We start from the raw sequence: 18078 nt of genomic DNA, 5'->3' as shown, positions 1-18078 counted from the left end.
ATAAACTATAATAAACATACACAAAATTACAAACATATAAACTATAATAGGAAATTTGGTTTACTCTATAATTAATAGGTATTAAAATCATATAGTATAAATTATAAACTATATAGTATATACTAAATAAACTATAAAATATATAAACTATAATAAACATACGCAAAATTTTAAAAAATATATAAACTATAATAGGGAATTTGGTTTACTCTATAATTAATTTGTATGAAAATCATATATAAAACAATTAATATATAAAAATTAATATATATTATAAGTACTTGTTCAGTTCAGTTAAAACAAAAAATTTCCATATTGAGTATCAAAACCAAACCACAAAGTTCGGATTGGTTTGGTTTGATATCCAAAAAAAAAAAATCTGAGTGGTTTGGTTCAATTCGAAACTCGGTTTTTCAGTATTTTTGTGCACCCCTAATTTGTATATTGAACATGACGATCATGAAGAACTACATCATGAACATGAAGAACAAATTACGGCTGCAACAACCATCTAAGAGTACTTTAGTTCAAAAATTGGCCAAAGAGTCATAAAAATATGTTTGAAAAAAAAAAATTATAAAAACAATTTTCTTTAAAATGTAGGTTATTGAGTTCAATTTCCCTAAATTAATTGGGTTTAAATAGCAAGACAGCCATTATAAAGTCTCTGAACAGGAAGATGCAGACTTTAACAAAAATGTGAAGAATGTGGGTAACCGGATGTGAGTGAAAATTGTATATTTATACAACAGTAATGGAAGTCTTTGTACACATTTTTATTTATTTCTCAAAAAGTCTTTATAGACATTGAAATGCACTAAAACTATTTCACTTAAATACAAAAACTATATAAATACAAGTAAATAGTGGTGGGAAATCCAATACTTAAATTTTTTTTCTTAATGAGATTACAGAGATTTGATTTTTATCCAAATCTGATGCTAATCGGGTTTAGAGTATCAGATTGTTTGCTTGTATCCAAACCGAATCAAATTTAAATATGAAAATTTAGTTCGTATACAAGTATAGTATGAAGAATCAAATATGACCACATCACCTAAAGATTGTACATTCATACCTGGCTTTTTATCCCAGTGACTGTTTCATTAGAGGGTATTCCTGAAACACACAAATCATGTCCATTCTATTTCATTTGTGTCCTTTATTTTCTTTTGAGAATAACTTCGAACACTAAAATCCAGCCTCCTCGCATATTTATTGCAAAACTCAAACTCCTGTCCTACCTTTGGCTTGCAATCATCTCTGACTTCAGAAATGAAAACCACTTCACTATGTTGCACAATTCCTTCATATTGGTTTGATATTCCCAAGTTCACGTCCTCCATTACAACCAATTTAACACACCTACAAATCATTGCAAGTGATACAAATTATTAAGATTATATTAAAATGATTCAATTAACACCGACTCATGTTTGACCAAAAAAAAAAAACAATGACTCGTCCAAAAGTATGACAAAACCAAAAGGCAAATAACTACAAAAAAGTTTAAAGAACCTAAAGATAGACATGATAATGCCAATGAATTATATGTACTAGGACTTAAAGCTACTTGTGAATTCATCTGAATTATTTGTATTGGGACTATATGATTTAGGGGGAAATTTTCAAGTGAGGATGTTCTTACTTTAAGAGAAGTAAGAACATACTCTCTAGACCTATAATTTAATTATCGGAACAATCTATATTTTAGAACATCATTCAAAGATCACTCTTATAAAAAATCAGCCAAATCGAAAACTGTTTAGCTAGTTTATAGCCAGCATCATTTCAATTTCATCCGACGGACAGTATTTGTCTGCATAGTTTAGATGACCAAACAATAACCTATTTGGCTGATTTTTTACAGGGATAACGCTTGAGGAGGAAACTTAAAAATGAACGGTCTGATCATCGAACTACATTGCCGAATGTTACACAAAGAAGATGTTCTTACTTTTCTTAAAGTAAAGACATCCTTACTTGATTGGGCCTGACGATTTAGGAGTTAAACTTTTAATTCATTGTAGTCGAAGCAATCTCAAGTAAACTATCTAAGCAGGGCCGGTCATGAGATCTAAGGGCCTGTGTAAAAATTATAACTTAGGCCCTTAAAAACATGTATATACAAAGTATATCAAATCTTCTCTTTTATTGTTACCAAAAAAAAATCTTCTCTTTTATCCATAGGTATTTTTGGGGAAACATGTAAAACCAAGACACATATAACAGTGAAATTAAAGAAGATAAAGCAATATAACCTGATCATAGCATTGACAAAGTAATGCAATAACTAAAGGCCAGGAATGTTCAACTCTAAAGCCATCAAAGATACTGGAAAGAGGAACAGAGTGATTGACTTGGTCCTAAAAAGACATCACTGAGAAAAACGAATTACATACTCTGGAACTCAAGTTACGTATAAAAAAATAAAAATAAAACAGATAATAAGTTACATAGGAAAGAGTAGTTGATTCTAGAAGGGAAAAAAAACCAGCAGAATAACATGTCATTTAAAGCCAAATATATTCCCTGGAGTCATGACATGGCCATTAGAGTCCTCTGTTGGTGTTAAACTTTTCTGGCAAATTTCACTTCTCTATTTAACACTAACAGTAACAGAATTAAAAAAATAAATAAAAAAACCAATTAACAGTAAAGAACTCGATGAGTTTTTTACCCTAAACTCCAAATCCATAAATTAGTGTTTAGGGTCAGAAATTCATTGACACGGAAGGTGAGAAATTGGGATATACTTGATCAAGATGGGTCATTTGTCTTGCTTTCACAATGAGTGCACTCTGAGTCTGTGAAAGTGAGAGAGAGAGAGAGAGAGAGAGAGAGAGAGAGAGAAGAGAGAGATGTTGGTATGCATTTTAAAATGAGTGGTCTATTCTTTTGTTTTCTTTTATTTTTTTCAATTGGGTTTACATTAAAAGAAGAAGGGCTTACATTTTAAAAATTTGGGGCTCATTATCTTTACGAGCCCTATGCTGGTGCGCAGCCCACACCTACTCAGTACTGGCCCAGGGTTCATGATCATGATGATGTCTGAGATGTACCAGTTTTTTGGAGGGAAGCAGAGGGGTGTGGAGCTGGGAAGGTGTGCTATGATGGCATTTATTGGGTAGTGTGGTCAGAAAGAAATAGAAAATTTGATGATGTTAAGGGGAAGAGGTGGAGTAGTTGTGGAAGAGAGTCCAGTTTTGGGCATCCTCATGGGTTTCTGTCTCTACAAAGTTTAGAGATTATTCCTTCTCAGCTATCATGTCTGATTGGAAGGCTGTAGTGTTTTAAAGTCTTGCTTTGTGGTTTATGTACTTTCTCTGTTGATTATGCTTAGTGTCCTGTTTTTTCTTTTTTTTCTTTTTTTTTTCCTTAGGGCCTGTTTGGTACCCTGTTTAAAAACAACTTTTTATTTTCAGAAACAGAATCATTTTTATATCCAGAAAATGCGTTTGGTAACCCTTTTTAAAAAATTATAATCTGGAAATAATTCAAAAACGGGCTCTTTTTTAAAAATGTTATGATATCGTTTTTTGAGTTTTTTTTTTTAAATTTTCTTACGCGACTCTGCATTGACAAACTCTCTGCAACATTATTAGCTTCACAGCAGTAGATCGATGCAAGATTTGGATTTATGGTCTGATATGGGGTTTGTGGAGTCTCCCAGTAGATCTCCATCTTTAATTTTGGTGAGCTTGAAGGTTGGGATGTAGAGCTTGAAGGTTGAGATGCAGAGCAAGGTTGGAGATGCAGAGCTTGAAGCAATTAGGGCCTAATTATTTGTTCACTAAGATATGGGTTACCAGAAGTTTTCTTCAAAGATTGAGGGAGATGCTTGGTTCAGATGTCTAGATGGTGTTTGATTAAATGCCTGAGTGAAAATGGCAAGAGTAACTGTTTTATGGTGTTTAATTCAATTCCAGATTTACTACCAAATGGTTATCAGATTTTTCAAAAACTCAAAATAAAACTCATATATTTGGATTGTATTTCAGTTTTTGCATTTTTTTTTTTTTTTTTTTGAGAAGGATACCAAACGGACCCTTAGTTTCTGCTGTAAGTTCTAGTTTTAAGCTTAGTGGATATCTTATCCACTATATTGCACTTCTCTGTTCATATTAATAAAAGATTGTTTCCTATCATAAAAACAAAAAACAAAAAAGTTTGTCATACTCATGCATGAAAAATAACAAATTAATTAATTAAGTAACCAAACATCTTGGCTCTCTCACTTTCACTCTCTCGAGTTGCATGGTGAAAAAAAGCGAAGTATGTATGCACCTGCCCCTCCCCCCACATGCCACACACCCTATGCTATGCTGCCTCGGAACCTTGGGGGTGTATGTTGAGTGGGAGGAGGGGAGGTCGTCGGCCATGATGTTACCAAAAAAAAAAAGGTGAAAGTATGTGCATGTCTAGGAGAGAAACGCAAATAATGAAAAACAAGACGACGCTATTCTGAAACCAAAAAAAAAGAAAAGATTTCAACAGGGAATGAGAGCTTCAACAATACCTTCGTCCTTAAAATCTCTTGGTTTCATATTGAGTAAGAGCTTTGTTGTTGCAACAAACAGAGAAAGGGAGAGGGATTACGGCAAGAAGAGGGGTTGTGTGACCATCCCAAAATGTCATCTCGTGATCCAAAGTTCTTAACCGTCCATTAGGTTACCATTCAAGGATTGTTCCTACAAAAAAAAAAACACCAAATTCAAAATCAGAAATGATCATGATCATTTCTACACTTATTGGAAACACTGTGTTCGCTTATTTATGTGAAGACATTTAGATATTGATTTTGTTGAGGGGAACCTACAATGGATGGCTCAGATTATTTGACCACATTGTGGGAAGGTCGCACAATGTGGGTCTTTATTTTTCTTAAAATGACTGCATCCTTATAAGAAACTCACTGTATACACTGACTTACCTAATAAAATCAAGCAGCAGTATATAGTTTGTTGATTGACTACTTTCCTCAGGGTGAATCAAGAAAGAAGAAATGCTTGCGGTACCACCCACAATTTCATACAATACTTTTATGGCAACGCTTATCATTAAGAGGAAGGTTAACAAGTTTGAGCCCTAGCATCTCTAGAATGCCTGCAGCAAGAACTTTGACACCCTATCATATCCTGTGGGAAAGATTAAAGGCAGCTCTAATCAGATCATCTTTATTCTTAACTAATCAAATTCAATTTATAATTCACAAGCAATAAGTCTGTCAATAGGCAAAATCAATTCAAGCTTGATACAGACTGAAACGCATGCACAAATAAACCCAAAAAGAAAAGTGAATGTCTTTCTATGATGCATATCCTAACTATCAACAAAACCGCATAAGGAAATAATTTGGAAACAACACTACCTTGACATGATCAAGAGAAAAGCAAAGATAATTTCCCACTAAATCAATTCCACAGCACCAACCGGCTTTGACCTCAATGAGCAACTTCAGCAGTATGTGATAGAGCTGCACAATATCATACTTATCATGATTAAATAGCAAAGAGCATATTGAATTTATCTGCACCTAGTAATCAGACAGACATATATTTAAACACTACTGTCTAGAGATATGAATAATAAGTATCCTGAGTTCCTGACCTTGGGAGGATTCACTATTTAAAGGGTATTGGAGCAGTAAATACATTCAAGCAACAGTGACCTGCATAGACTCATTAAGCAGCATCATCTGTAAGCCTTGGTGCAGAATATGATGCCTATGTTGCACAGATTCGGTTATAGGATACATAATATGACACAACAAGGATACAACGATAAAATAATATATTATACAAATATATACTTGTTTCTTTTTCCTTCTTTTTCCTATTAATGTTTTGTTTTGTTTAAATATTAAGTTTTAGCACTTTAAAATACCGCTTAGATCCCCCTTTTTCAAAAACAATTCGAAAACTTGATTAAATTACCCTTGTACCCCCATTTGTTCGAAGATAATTTTAAATAACCCCTTTTGTATTCATCATATCCCTTGTGTAGTATCATGTATGCCCCACATATCCATTCCATATCAAAAAGTCAAATTTTCCAGAAAGTCAACAGGATACAGATTTAGAGTATCTGATATGTGTTGAGGCATAATGGGGTGGGGGGGTTCCAATCAGATGCTGAAATTTTTGGACTATCCATGCTTCGGAAATTTAAAGATGACTTACCTACTTTGAATAACAGGGAACCCAAATTTCTTCAAGCTTTCTTGCAATTTATAGCCACTTCAAAAGGTGAAGGTTGTCGAGTAAGTCCCTCAATTAAGCAAGCATCAGTATCCTCAGGTTGCCTAAGCTTGCACAAAGACTACTATACATATAATGTCCGTCCCTCACTCATGGTCCAATGAATCATCAGATTGGACAGGAGTAACAAACAATAATTGTGTACAAAACACACTACTTTCTCTCAGATGTCTCTTCTTGAAGAATCCAATGGATGTCCTGCTCAATTAGTTGAGACAAAAAATAAATATAAGAAGGAAGAAGAAAAAAAAAACAAAAAAAAAAGTAAATAGATATGTTCAGTGAGAAAAAGAGGCAGCTTAAATTTCAGGAGAACCTACTGTTCAGGTTACAGCTTCAAATACTTGGAAGTTTGCATAAAACAAGGATAGGTTACGCTGCTAAATGAAAATAGTCTTTGAAATTTTGGTTTCATAGTTATAAATCAAAAAATGAAATTAGAATAAATAAAACATATTATCTGAGTCATTAAATAGAAAATTTGGGAGAAGAAAAAATAGTCATTAATATGTCAAAAAAAATGAATGACTTAAAGGTCCTTGCGTACGCAAAGATGCATGACCTCATAAAATTTTACATTCACATAAAGACAAGCATAGACATTTAAGTGCACTTTCAATATAAAATGTTCATGTGCTCACACAAAACACTAACATGTCACAGAAAATTCAATATTTTTACAACAAATATTAAAACTTTTAACTCAAAAGAAGTCTATGAAAGAAACAGTTCAAAACTTTTATCTATTAAAATTTTTTCAAGTAGAATTTAAAAGTTCTTTCATGCAAGATCTTTAGTTTCAGCACTAGATAAAGGTTTGTTTGGTTCAGTTTTGATGTGAAGGGCTTAGGGAAATAAAGGTTAAGGCAGAATAGGTTAGGAATAATGTGTTTCTTCATTTTCTAGGGCATATGCTGCAATCACATTCACACCTAAAGAATAGAAAGTAGATTCCCACAACAGACAAAAGGATTTGACAAGCATTGGGTGTTTGATAAATTAACATAATAAGAAACAGAGAAATTATGATGTAAGAAATAGTCAATAAGCATAATATACTAGAATATGGAAGAGAAGGGGAGTTAAAGAGACAAACCATCTGGCATATACTATCTGACAGTTGAAGAGCTTCATCCCACCTATTAATTTTAATAAGCCCTTTAATAAGATGAAAAATCGTAATCAGCTCTGGAAAACCACCCTGCCTTATCATGTCCGCAAACAGCTCCAATGCCCTATCAACCTTATTTGCATGTGATAGGCTCTCAATTAGTGAAGTATACATATTCTTGTTCACATATGTAAAAGGTGAAGATGATGAAATCTCTTCATGAAGCTCCAGGGCCACTTCCAGTCTTCCAGCCTTTACAAAATTATCAACCAAAACTCTGTATATGTGAATAATGGGGGCAGAATCACACTTACTCATCTCATCTAAAAGCCCAAGAGAGATTACGAACTCTCGGTTGTAACCTTCAATAACTTTATGGTAGCCTGCCATATGCTTTGGCCAATATGTTTGTTTCATTTCATCCAAAAGTTTATGAGCGTCATCCAAAAGGCCAGATGAACAGCAATGGTTTATCAAAACCCTGTAGGTGACAAAATTTGGAGCACAACCCTTGGAGCTCATTTCTTTAAAGAGCTCAAGACATTTGTCGATTTTACCTGCCTTCCCAAAGCCATCTATCATTGCAGTATAAGTCACCACATTTGGATAACACCCCTTTTCTTCCATCATCAGCATAAGCTTATAGGCTTCATCTGTCTTTCCAACTTTACAAAGGCCATCGATCATCTCTGTGTAGATAACAACATTTGGTGCACAAGAGTTTTCTAACATTTTCGACAAGACCTTTAAAACGAGATCCAGTCTTTTATCCTTAAACAACCTATCAATCAAAGAGCTGTAAGTATACACATTTGGACTATACCCATTCTCTGACATCTTAGCGAACACTTCTTGTGCATCATCTAGCATCCCAGACTTGCAAAATCCATCTATAAGAGCATCATACACAATATGGGTAGGTTCACAACCTTGTACCAACATAGCATCCAACAAGTCACGGGCCTCTTTAACCTTGTGGGCTTTGCATAAACCATCCACCAATGCTCCATAAGTATAAACATTAGGTTCTTCCAAACTCTGATCACCAATTCTAAAATACATATCAACATCGGGGATTTCCACATTACCTCTCATCCTTGCATAAATTAGGCAAGCCTTTTCAACTTCTCCAGCTTTACAATGGCCATCAATCAAAGCAGTATAAGTAACAACATTAGGAATGCAACCTTCAGTCAACATCATCTCAAAGAGTTGATTTGCATCAGACACCTTCCTTGCTTTAAGGTATGCATGTATAAGAGCAGTATAAGTCACCACGTTTGGGGTACAACCATTTCCTACCATTTCATTAAACCAGCTCCGTGCCTGTTCAATAAGGCCAGCTTTAGAAAAACTATCAATTAAAATTGTATAGGTATACACATCAGGAACAATACCATTTGTTTTCATTTCTTGAAACAACAAAAATGCTTGTTCTACCTTGGAGGCATTACACAAAAAGCCAATAACTTTAGAGTATGTACTAGTGTCAGGAACAAAACCCTTGCTCATCATTTCATGGATAACCTTATAGGCTTTTTCAAATTTTCCGGCACCACAAAGACACTGTGCAAAATTGCTCACATTAATCTTATTTAATACAACCCCTGCACTAAGCATCTCACCATAAGCTTTTTCAGCCAAATCTAACATATCTGAGCTAGGCAATTTCTCGTTTCCACATATACTACCAATCAAGATATTGTAAACCACATAGCCTGGTTGGCACCCACATCTTACCATTTTCTTAAGCAACTTATAAGCATAAGCGTAATCTCCTGACCTGCAATAAGCATGAACAAGAGAATTAAATATCTTAGGGCTCGGATAGCAACCTTCTGTGATCATCATACTAAGAATTCTCTTGCACCTACCAAGCTGCCTTTTTCTCAAACAACCACAAAGCAAAATCCTATAGGTCACAACGTTTGGAATGCAAGAATTACAGCGCATTCTGTTCAAGAAATCCATAGCTTCCTCAAAAAGTGAAGCTTCACACAACCCAGAAATCATCTTCGTATAAAGAACAGTATCGTGTTCAAACTCTTCCTTCTCAATCAATGTGAGCGCTTCCTTCCACCTCCCAGCTTTACAAAGGGCATGAACGAAACAACCTAGTGTATACTCATCCATCTTAAACCCCAAATCCAACATCTCCCCATGAACCAAGTGTGCTGTGTCCAACCTATCAGCTTTCAAAAACACTTGAACCAAAGCATTGTAAGTTACTTGAGATGGCTTGTACCCAAAATCCTTAAGCCTCCCTAGCTCTTCCAAAGCTACATTCCACAACCCATTTCGGCAACACTTCCTAATCAATACATTAAGCAACTTCCCTAGCACCGCGCTATCATCACCCTTAATTTCTCGCAGAAAATGTTCAGGTACTCTTTCATTATTACCACGCTCCAATAACTCTAGCAATGCATTGTACACAGGACCAGTATGACTATACCCAATTTGTCTACCTGCCCACATGAAAAACTTCACACCCAATTCAGGAATTGGTATAAGATTCAACACCTCGACCACCAGAGTTTCATTCAGTTTATCCCTGAACTGCCTAAGAAATTTCTGGGACTCGTCACCAAACGCACCATTATATTTCCTAATCGCATTCGAAATCAAAACGGCATCTTTCGAACACTTGTCGGACTCAAATTTCGGACCAGTACTGGAATCCAACACCGAATCCCTCAAAAAGGCGAACTCTTCTGCCGATATAGATTCAGGCCCCGAATTCTCCGGCATAAACAAGTCGTGGGGATCGACCAGACCATCGAGATTGTACGGCGAAGTAGTGCAGAGGAATCTGGGGAAGATGGGGTGGAGACTTTGGCAGCAAAGATTAAGATTTTCGCCGGAGAATTTGAAGGGAGAAGAGAAGGTTTGTGATGACTTTCTGGAGAGAGAAGGGTTTGATCTAAGAGAGGACCATGTTAGAGAGGAAATTGAGTGCAAGAGGAGAGTTTTCAACCGTCTGCACATTTTGAGTAATGTGAGGTTCAAGAAATATGAGTGGTTATTTCAGGGTTTATGGTGAGGTTTTATTTTCAGCAAAAGAAAAAAAAGGACAAAAATATATATTTTTTTTTAGAACTGCTATTTGCACACTTTTTTTTTTCTTTTTGCACACACTTTTTCTTACATACCTCCTACCATCTTTTAAAATTTAAAATTTCTCTTTTACACACCCCTCCCATCACCAAAATGCCTCAACTTCATTAATCTCACCAAAATTTCTCACTACACTCTCACCTAATCCAAACACTACACACCCTACCCCAAATGTGAATTTTTTAATTAAAAAAAAAACAAAGAACAAAAAAAAAAAATGTTGAAACCAGCCACCCACCCGCAAGCCTATGCCATCCCAGCCCCTCCCCCTCCCCCTCCCTCTCCCTCACCCTGACAACCTCCCTCCCTTCCCCTCCCTCACCGACCACCTCCCTCCCACTCTCCTTCCCTCACCCGACCACCTCCCTCTCTCTCTCTCCTCCCCGCAGCACCGACCCTCGTATTTCTCTCTCCTCCTCGCAGCACCACCTCCTCCCCGCAACACCAACTTAAAAAAATAATAATAATTGCAGGTTCGGCAGACCAGTGCCGAACCTGGCTATTTCGTTCAACAGGTACTCGCCGAACAATCCTCTTCTATTCGATGGATGTTTGCCGAATGAAATAGTCGAGTTCGGCACTGGTTCGCTGAACCTGTAACTTTAAAAAAAAAATATTGGTGCTGCAGGGAGAAGAGAGAGAGATGAGGGTTGGTGTTGCGGCTTGCGGGGAGGTCGACAAGCTGGGAGGATGTTGCTGCGGGGAGGGTGGTGCTGCGAGGACGTCGGCGAGCTGGGAAGGTGGTGCTGCGAGGAGGTCGGCAAGTTGGGAGGGTGGTGCTGCGGACGGCAAGCAGGGAAGATGGTGTTGCGCTGAGAGGGTGGTGTTGCGAAGAGGTCGGCGAGTTGGGAGGAGAAAGGAGCCGGAAAGGGGAGACAAGGCAAGTTGGGAGGGGAGGGAGGAGAGAGATGAGGTGTGTTGGAGGAGGGGCTTTAGGGTATTTTTACAATGGGACAAATGTGTAAAATCACTAATTAAGTGATTAGGGGTGTGCAAAAAGAAAAAAAGGGTGTGCAAATAGCAGCCCTCTTTTTTTTTTTGTGCTGTTATTTGCACACCTCTCTAAAAAAAAATGGGTTAATTACATATATATACCTCAACTATACATCACTTATCAACTGGATACCTCTGGTTCAAAAACTTTCATTCGGGTACCTCAACTTCAATATTTCGTCAACTTAGTACCTCCGTTAGTCTGACCGTTAAATGCCTACGTGGCGCTGACGCGGCACACGCGGACCCACCACTAAACGTTGATTTGTCTTTTAGAAATAGCCACATGTACAAAAATTAATAAAAAAATAAAAAACCCATTAAAATGATATTAAATAGACAAAAAAAAAAAAAAAAAAACCAGCCCCCTGCCCGACTTCACCTCCCTACCCAGTCCCCTCTCTCCCTCCCCCTTCCTCCCCTACCCATCCCCGCCACTCCCGCCACCCCACCCCACCTCACCTCACCCAGTCCTTCCCCCCCCCCAGCACTTGACCACCAAACCAGCGCTGGCGACCCACCTCCCTCCCCCCAACACCCGACCACCAAACCAGCGTCGACGACCCACCCCATCTCACCCATCCCCTCCCTTCTTCCCCGTGCTCCGACCCACCTCATCCCACCTATCCCCTCATTCCCTCCCCCCACTCCAACCCACCCCTCCTACCCATCGTTCCGACCCAGCCCCTCCCTCCCCCCCGTTCCGACCCACCCAGCTCCTCCCTCCCTCCCTTTCTCCCCCCGCTCCAACCCGTCCCCTCCCTCCCTCCTCCCACCCACCCACCCACCCACCCACCTATCCTCGCCCAATCGCACCTCCCACCCACCCAACCCAGTCCTTCCTCCTCCACCCATCCCCGCCACTAGGTTATGATTTGATTTTTGACAAAATAAAGCAGTAGTTGTTTGAGATTTGATTTTTGGATTATGATTGACGATTTTGGTTTGTTTTTGTTGGTTTTTGTTTTGAATTAGATTAATTGCTTACTGGGTTTTGGTTGTTGTGGCTGGAGAGCTGGAGGTGAGAGAGAGACGAGAGATATAAGGTTGAGGAGGGACTAGGTTGGGGTAGGTTGGGGACGGGGCTTGGTGTGAGGTGGACGGGGTGGTGGTGGGGAAGGAAGCCGAGCTCGCGGAGCAGCTAGCCGTCGTCGTCGAGGCAGGAAACCGAGCTCGCGGAGCAGCTGGAGTGAGAGGAAAAAGAGTGACAAAGAGAAAGAGAGAATGAGAGATAGAGAGATGCGGCCGGGAGAAGGTTGCCGACGCGGAGGAGGGGGTTGCTGGCCAGTGGCCGGAGAGGGGGAAGGAGGTGGGTGGGTTGGGTTAGCGATGCGACGGAGGGGGAGGGATGAGAGTTTCTATTTGCCTTTTTTTTCAAAATTCAATAATTTTTTTCTATTTTATATCATTTTTATTATTATTTTTATTATTTTTTGTCCATGTGGCTTTTTTAAAGACAAGTCAACGTTTAGTGGTGGGTCCGCGTGTGCCACGTCAGCGCCATGTAGGCATTTAACAGTCAGACTAACGGAGGTACTAAGTTGACGAAATATTGAAGTTGAGGTACCCGAATGAAAGTTTTTAAACCAGAGATACCCAGTTGATAAGTGATGTATAGTTGAGATATATATATGTAATTAACCCAATAATAACCAAAGTGAAAGGACACATACACCCCCTCTCTCTCTCATTTCCTCTCTCCCTTTATGTCTTTCTCTGCAAACACACCCCCCTCCTCCTTCCTCCCTCTTCCTCCCCCTCCTTCCCATTTCCCTGCGCCCTCCCAACCCACCAACTCAGCCCGACCCACCCCTCCTCATTCCTACCCCTCCTTCCCCTTCCCTTTCCCCTTCCCCTTCCCCTGCACCCTCCAAGACCCACCAACTTAGCCAGCCCGACCCACCCCTTCTCCTTCCTCCCCCTTCCTCCCCCTTCTTCCCCTTCCCCTACACCCTCCCAGACCAACCAACCCAGCCAGCCCGACCCACCCCTCCTTCCCTTCCCCTGCACCCTTTGTTGTAAATTTTATTTGTTTATTTTTTACTCGCAAGTATACGAGCCTTGTAGTAAGGGTCATATAATTATCGAGGTCGCACCCCTAGGAATGTTGCAAAAGAGACACACTAATTTAGAATTTTTAGTTAATTTATCTCTAACCTAGCTTAAAATTGGTTGGTGATTATTTGATGAAAGCTACAATAAAAAAGAAAATAAATGCACGAACTAAAGTGCAAAAATAAATACAAAAGAGAAAGGTGTAAGAATTTAGATAATGGTAAAAACCAAGGTCTTGGATTCACACCACTATGTGACAACCTAGAGCATTTATCTAACAATTTCCCAAATGAGAGCACCAAAGAATCAACTAGATGCTCTCTCCAAATATTTTAAAATTTTAAGCACAAAAATTACATCTTTAGGTATATTATTGTCTAGCTTAGGGATGTACAACTTCTAAGCATTCAATGTGAAACCAAACCTAAGACAAACTACAAGGAATCAAAGGGGGTTGCTTATAAAAACTATAAAATAGCATATTGTAGGAGTATGCTCTAACTACTCAATATACATGGCATAATGGGTGAAAGAAACCATTTTTTCACTTTAATGACAAATAATATTTATTAAATCTAAGTTAAGCACATAGAGGGAAAATGTTAAATAAATAACTAATAGGTCATCTCATGGTAGTGTTTCCTCCTTAATCTTGATGAGGAGGTTAGAAACTCACTATGGTGAGTTTCATCCCCATGAAATAAAATGAAAGAAATAAAATAAGGAATTACTAAACTAAAAAGAGCAAAAGAATAAAATAACTAAGGACATAAATTAAAGGGCAAATTACACAAAAGTACCTCAACTAACCACCCTATATCACTTGAGTACCCCAATTAAAAAAAGTTGCTCGTAGGTACCTCAATTACTGATTTTGCACTCCCAGGTACCTCCGTCAACTTTTCCGTCAGGCCTGCCGTTAATTGCCTACGTGGCACACTAGAAACATGCCACGTGGACAAAAAAAATTTTAAAAATAAAAAATGTTTTAAAAAATAAACTAATTATTTAAAAAAACTAAAAAAAATTAAAAACTAAAACAAAAAACAAAAAAAAAAATGGAGTTGCAGGAGCCTCCCTCCGCCTCCCACCTCTCCCTCCGAGACCCACCCAACCCAGCCATCCCCCCCTCCGACCCCAGCTACCATGCCGCCGATCCACCCACCACACCGCCGACCCACTCAACCACTCACCCCCTCTCTCCTCTCTCTGCCTCACTCTCTCTCTCTCCTCGCCCCTCTCTCTCTTAAGAAATCAGCATGGAAAAAGAACAAAATTAGAAGATGATTGTTCAAACATTATAAATTCAAAGTCTGAACATAAAATTCGTATGAGCCAATCTTTTATCTCGGTGTGGTGGGTGGATCGGCGGCATGGTAGCTGGGGTCGGAGGGGGGGATGGCTGGGTTGGGTGGGTCTCGGAGGGAGAGGTGGGAGGCGGAGGGAGGCTCCTGCAACTCCTTTTTTTTTTTGTTTTTTTAAATAATTAGTTTATTTTTTAAAACATTTTTTATTTTTAAAATTTTTTTTGTCCACGTGGCATGTTTCTAGTGTGCCACTTTGGCAATTAACGGCAGGCCTGACGGAAAAGTTGACGGAGGTACTTGAGAGTGCAAAATCAGTAATTGAGGTACCTACGAGCAACTTTTTTTAATTGAGGTACTCAAGTGATATAGGGTGGTTAGTTGAGGTATTTTTGTGTAATTTGCCCTAAATTAAATAAAAGCATAAGATAAAAATGTGCTACATTAAATTAAATAAAAGATATAAAAGATACTAAAAACTCTCATAAATCCCAGGTTGGAGATTCTCTAACTAACCTACCAATATGTAGCTAACTAAGAAAAAAAAAACAGAGAATGAAAAATAGAGCAAACTGAAGCTTCATTAAATAGAGGTGGCCTTTAGCAAAATAAGGCAACAAAGGGGGTAGGTGTTGTGAAATTAGAGGCAAGAGGAGAGAGATGAAGGCACAGAAAGCATGGCTGGAACCAACCTGTGTTGCTGGACACGTGGCGCGTGGAGAGAGGCTGCTGCAAAGAAAAGGACGGGCCGGCTTGGCTAGCTTGCTAGCTCACATGGGTAGAAGAAAAAGAAATAGAGAAGCAAATGAGGAGCGGCTCGGCTTGGCGACTGGGAGTGCGGCTTGACTCACATGAATCTCTGCAATAGAAACTTGCTACTCTTGGCATGCTAATTACCTTTAATTAAACAATTAAATCTCTAAAAATAAAGCTAGGCATGCTTAATTAATAAATAAATCCTATTTAATTAATCAAAGCATGCATCCTAAAATTAAAGCCTAAAAATAATAAATAAAACATAAATATTAAAATACTTACCCGGTTGTAGACCTCCAAAACTAGATTTCACTCCTAGGGACTCATTCTTGCACTCCTAAAACTATTAGGCTATGAGAATTTTCTTCCCCTTTGGTATATCTTTTCTTAGAGAGACTCCCAAAAAACCAAGAAGTGAGTAATTCTAACTTCACTTGGTGGTGCAAGTGAAAATGAAGAACAAAGGTCTCTATTTATAGGCACTAGAGGGTTGAAAGAAGTTCTAAATCTCCAATGTGGGACAAATTGCACTGAAAATGCACAAAAGAAGGCTAAACCACAAATTGAGTTGAGAAAACCTGGCCGGTTGACTCGTTTATAGAGAGGAAACGGATCCGAGTGGATCCGTATAGAAACATGCAGGTCGTCCTTGACCCTGATGAACAGTGACTGGTTTTTAAGGAACCAACGGTTGAGATCAACTCACTTTAATGATCTCCAGCGGCTGAGATTAAAACACGGGATCGGATCCGGTGTGATGCACTTACGCGGCTCCTCGTGAGCTCGGCTGCCAACGCTTGTGTGGTGTCGCGTCACCGCTCAGTCAACTGCGCTGGGCCAGTCGCAACGCGCCACGTGGCGTGCTGTCAGCCAGTCATCATCTCTTTTAATTTCTTTTTTCCTATTTTCCAAACTTCGTAAATTCACCAAAATAGATCGGGACTCCAAGTAATTCCCCAAAAATTCCTATGGACTCGTAGTGATTAATCCTAATTTTCTGTAACCTCAAGACAATGAATTATTCTCCAGAAAAATTATGAAAAATTCAACTCCAATAAATTTAATTCTCAAAAATTAATTCTAACTTGATAATTATTAAAATCACACTCAAAGGTACTAGAGCTCAACTTCAAACCTCTAATGGTACAAGTTAGTTATCCAAAAGATAAAGGAAACTTCATTTCCTTTAAGAAACCTAAGTTTCTAAGTACAAAAGAAATTTGAAAACATGTGTCAAGACACGATATTATTGAAAAATTCAGGGTGTTACATTGGCGACCTTGCCGGCCTCTTTTTTCGTACAGCCAGGGTGCTGGGTGAGTGAGAGAGAAAGTGAGAGGGAAGAGAAAAAGAGAGAGGGAAAAGCTAGAGAGAGAAAGGGAGGGAGGAGAGAGAAGGAAAGAGAGAGAGAGTGGGGTGAGTGTGTTTTAGAAGAGGGATATTTTGATTATGAAAGGAGTGTGCAAAAAGAAATTCCAAATTTTAGAACAGGGTAGGGGGTGTGTTAGCAGAGAAATAGAGAAAAAGGTGTACAAAAAAAAAAAAAAAGTAAGTGTGCAAATTAGCAGCACTTTTTTTTTGTTGGGACTTGGGAGAGAAATACCCTAGACTAGCTACTAGTTGGTAAAATATAGGCTTTTTTTACAAAAATATCATCCAGACTACGAGGCCGAGTTATTTACATTTACACCCTTTTAGAGTTATCGTTTTTTCATATACACCCCTTAGGGTTTCAAAAATTACACATACATCTTTTGAGGTTTCAAAACTATTGCATATAACCCCCTACAAGAGAAAACAATAAATAAACAAATAAGATATATTCGTATTGAGGTTAGACATTACACCTTGAGTAATCTTATTAGGTCATTCCACCTCTTAGTATACCTTTTTTGCATACTTTCTCATCATTTTTCGTCTCACTATAGAGGGTTATGTGCAACAGTTTTGAGGCCGAGTTACAAAAATACCATCCAGATTATGAGGCCGAGCTATTTACACTTACACTCCCTTAGATTTATCGTCTTTTCATATACACTCCCCTGGGGTTTCAAAAATTACACATACACCCTCTGAGGTTTCAAAACTATTGCATATAATCCCCTGCAAGAGAAAACAATAAGTAAACAAAGAAGAGATATATTCGTATTGAGGTTGGACCTTACACCTTGAGTAATCTTATTAGGCCATTCCACCCCTTAGTATACCTTTTTGCATATTTTCTCATCATTTTTCGTCTCATTGTAGAGGGTTATATGCAACAGTTTTGAAACCTTAGGGGGTGTATGTATAATTTTTGAAACTTCAGGGGGTGTATGTGAAAAGACGATAAACATCATGGGATGTAAGTGTAAATAACCTCTTTGAGGCCTGTACGCAAACACCATCCAAACTAAAAACTTTTCTCATTTACTTTCACGTGACAATGTACCATCTGTCGTTACATTCCATCCATTCACCCGTTAAAATTAGGGGCATTTTC

General features: G+C 38.4%; 1 protein-coding gene across 5 annotated transcripts; it reads right to left on the bottom strand.

Annotated features, from left to right (window-relative positions):
- Positions 1-816: 816 nt before the first annotated feature.
- On the bottom strand, positions 817-10359 carry LOC147292961 (Tetratricopeptide repeat (TPR)-like superfamily protein). 5 transcript variants are annotated; one of them, XR_015120365.1, is made up of 7 exons: positions 7357-10359; positions 6183-6458; positions 5611-5726; positions 5372-5476; positions 4934-5138; positions 4520-4691; positions 817-1365 (listed from the first exon to the last, which is right to left on the bottom strand). XR_015120365.1 is itself a non-coding variant. In XM_086232070.1 (2 exons), the coding sequence occupies exons 1-2, from the start codon at positions 10357-10359 to the stop codon at positions 6414-6416; spliced, it is 3048 nt and encodes a 1015-aa protein (XP_086088196.1). In that variant the 3' UTR covers positions 5740-6413. The 5 variants fall into 5 exon arrangements, 1 of the variants encoding a protein (XP_086088196.1); XR_015120366.1 differs by having other exon boundaries at positions 818-1365; positions 5611-5671; XR_015120367.1 differs by lacking the exon at positions 5611-5726 and having other exon boundaries at positions 818-1365; positions 5372-5455.
- Positions 10360-18078: the final 7719 nt, after the last annotated feature.

This window comes from Dryas octopetala, chromosome 2 (assembly GCF_963921425.1).
Source record: "Dryas octopetala chromosome 2, drDryOcto1.1, whole genome shotgun sequence".
Taxonomy (NCBI): domain Eukaryota; kingdom Viridiplantae; phylum Streptophyta; class Magnoliopsida; order Rosales; family Rosaceae; genus Dryas; species Dryas octopetala.
The sequence above is the reverse complement of the archived record's forward strand: the minus strand, read 5'-3'. Positions and strand labels throughout refer to the sequence as shown.

Coding starts and splice junctions, on each gene's coding strand:
- LOC147292961 (XM_086232070.1), bottom strand. CDS start 10,359: ATGTGCAGACGGTTGAAAACTCTCCTCTTGCACTCAATTTCCTCTCTA. Junction 6,459..7,356: donor CAGATAGTATATGCCAGATG/GTTTGTCTCTTT, acceptor CTAATTGAGCAG/GACATCCATTGGATTCTTCA.